The 2,528-nt window shown below is 60.7% G+C and overlaps 1 protein-coding gene across 1 annotated transcript; it reads right to left on the bottom strand.

The window, feature by feature from the left end:
• Positions 1-879: 879 nt before the first annotated feature.
• On the bottom strand, positions 880-2,315 carry LOC123440172. Its single transcript, XM_045116749.1, has one exon. The coding sequence runs from the start codon at positions 1,700-1,702 to the stop codon at positions 1,397-1,399; it is 306 nt and encodes a 101-aa protein (XP_044972684.1). The 5' UTR covers positions 1,703-2,315; the 3' UTR covers positions 880-1,396.
• Between the last annotated feature and the right edge of the window lie 213 nt (positions 2,316-2,528).

Here is a 2,528-nt window from a genome sequence, read left to right as displayed (position 1 = left end):
TGACCGAATCCTGCTGGTTGCGGCAACTACTTCATGAGCTCAAGGTTCCTTCCCCACGTGTCACTATCATATATTGTGACATCAGCGCCTCCTACCTTGCCTCCAGCTCGGTTCAACATCAACGCACCAAACACATTGAAATTGACCTGCACTTTATCCGGAACAGGGTGGCTCTCGGTGAAGTTCGAGTACTGCATGTCCCTTCCAGTTCTCAGTTTGCGGATGTTTTCACCAAGGAGTTGCCGTCTCCACTGTTCACCGATTTTCGGTCCAGCCTGAACATCCTCCCGAACGGAATTCCAGCTAAGGGGGGTGTTAGACTTTGTATTATTGTATTATATACTGATAGAAGAAAAATGGAACCGACTCCCTTCGGCGATCACCGGAGACAAGCTCTGAGGAGGGGTGGATGAACACATAATTTTTCCCGGTGCTCGAACACCTCCTGCCGCACGAACGACACGCTCTGTATTTTCTCCTGAGCACGCACTCAGATCACCACAGCGAGCTACACAGCCGAGGGGTCTTATACTCGCGAGCTCTGACATGTCAGGCCTCGCCTACACGCACTCGCTACCCCCACTCCCCACTCCCCGCACGCGCCGGCTCGCGCCCACGCCCCGCGCTCGACGCGGTCGCCACTGTTAGACCTTTCAGCCTGAGAATTGATAGTTGTGGATGACACTAGGAGAGTTGGGACAATTTTCATTGGTTTATTTCTCACACAATGCCATGCCAACCTGAGGGGTTGGGGATACATATTTATAGGCTGCTAGCCAACCAAGCATATGCTAAGATGCTAGTCTAAGATGCTAGTCTAAGATGCTGCTAAGATGCTAGTCTAAGATGCCATCCTAACTGCCGTCCTTGATGGTCAAGGATTCTATCCTAACAGCCACAAGGACCATGTGCTGCAGCCCCACAAAGGACTATGTGCTGCAGCCCCACAAAGACCATAGTACATAGACTTATCCATCAGCCACGGCCTCCTCGCGCGCCCGAAGCGGTCTTGGCTGTTGCACCCTCGCCAGCTCCCGTGGCCCCGCGCGCACACACGCTGGCTCACGTACACACACACACACGCGCGGTCCTGGCTCGCCCGTCGTGCCCGACGCGCACCCATACACGCGTCCGGCACGGCCGGTTCACCCCGCGGCTTATTAGCCCTAACAATCTCCTCCTAAGCCGCGGCTCAGAGGAGCCTGGGTTCGTCGACGTCGTCGACGTCCGCCAGCAACGCGCGCTCCGCCGCCGGTTCCCTCCGCCACTCGGGGCAGACCCGCTTGAAATGGCCGCGTTTGCCGCACTTGTAGCAACGCCCGCGACGGTTGCCGTGGTTGCCCGACGCGATGCTCCGACCGTCGTCGTCCTCGCGCGCTCCTCCTTGCTGCCGTTCCTACGCCCGCCACTGCGCCATGGTCAGCATCAACTGGTCGCCGCCACGCTCACCGCCGTCCTGTCCACGCCGCCGCAGCCTCTCGTCGAACACCTTGAGCCGCCCCAACGCGTCCTCGAAGAGCATCATCGATACGTCACAGAATTGCTCGATCCCTGCCACCGCCGCGTACAGGCGGTCCGGCAAGGCGTCGAGCAACTTCTTGACCATCGCGGCGTCGTCCAGGGTCGATCCAAGCCCCGCGTAGCGCGCCGCCATCCCGCTGATCTTCCCTGCAAACGCGTCCAGAGACTCGTCGGCGTCCATGCGCAGCCGCTCGAAGTCCCCTCGGAGCGTAGCCAGCCGCGCCGCCCGCACGCGATCAGCTCCGACGAACCTTGACTTGAGGCTGCTCCAGATCTCCGTTGCGGTCTTCTTTGCGGCCACCTGCAGCAGCAGGTCGTCGGAGAGCGCCCGCAGCAGGTAAGCTCACGCCGGCTTATCTTTCTTCGCGATCACCGCCGACGCCGCTTCCTCCGGTGGCACAACCGCCTCCCAGAGCCCAGCAACATCGAGATCAGCCTCCACCTTGATGGCCCAGGTGGTATAGTTCTCCCCCGTGAGCAGAGGCACCGACGACGACATCATCGTCCCCGTCCCGCCAGAGTACGGGACCAGTGCCATGGCCGGCGAGCTCCTCCTTCACCTGTCGCTCTGATACCAAACGATAGAAGAAAAATGGAACCGGCTCCCTCCGGCGATCACCGGAGACAAGCTCTGAGGAGGGGTGGATGAACACAGTATTTTTCCCGACGCTCGAACACCTCCTGCCGCACGAACGACACGCTCTGTATTTTCTCCTGAACACGCACTCAGATCACCACAGCGAGCTACACAGCCGAGGGGTCTTATACTCGCGAGCTCTAACATGCCAGGCCTTGCCTACACGCACTCGCTACCCCCACTCCCCACTCCCCGCACGCGCCGGCTCGCGCCCACGCCCTGCGCTCGACGCGGTCGCCGCGGCCTCCTCGCGCGCCCGAAGCGGTCCTGGCTGTTGCACCCTCGCCAGCTCCCGTGGCCCCGCGCGCAAACACACGCTGGCTCACGTACACACACGCGGTCCTGGCTCGTCCGCCGTGCCACACGCGCA

This window comes from Hordeum vulgare, chromosome 1H (genome assembly GCF_904849725.1).
Source record: "Hordeum vulgare subsp. vulgare chromosome 1H, MorexV3_pseudomolecules_assembly, whole genome shotgun sequence".
Lineage (NCBI taxonomy): Eukaryota > Viridiplantae > Streptophyta > Magnoliopsida > Poales > Poaceae > Hordeum > Hordeum vulgare.
Note: the sequence above shows the minus strand (reverse complement) of the source record. Positions and strands in the feature narration are given on the sequence as shown.

Bases quoted from the DNA above. Each gene is read 5' to 3' on its own strand.
- LOC123440172 (XM_045116749.1), bottom strand. From the start codon at position 1,702: ATGGACGCCGACGAGTCTCTGGACGCGTTTGCAGGGAAGATCAGCGGG.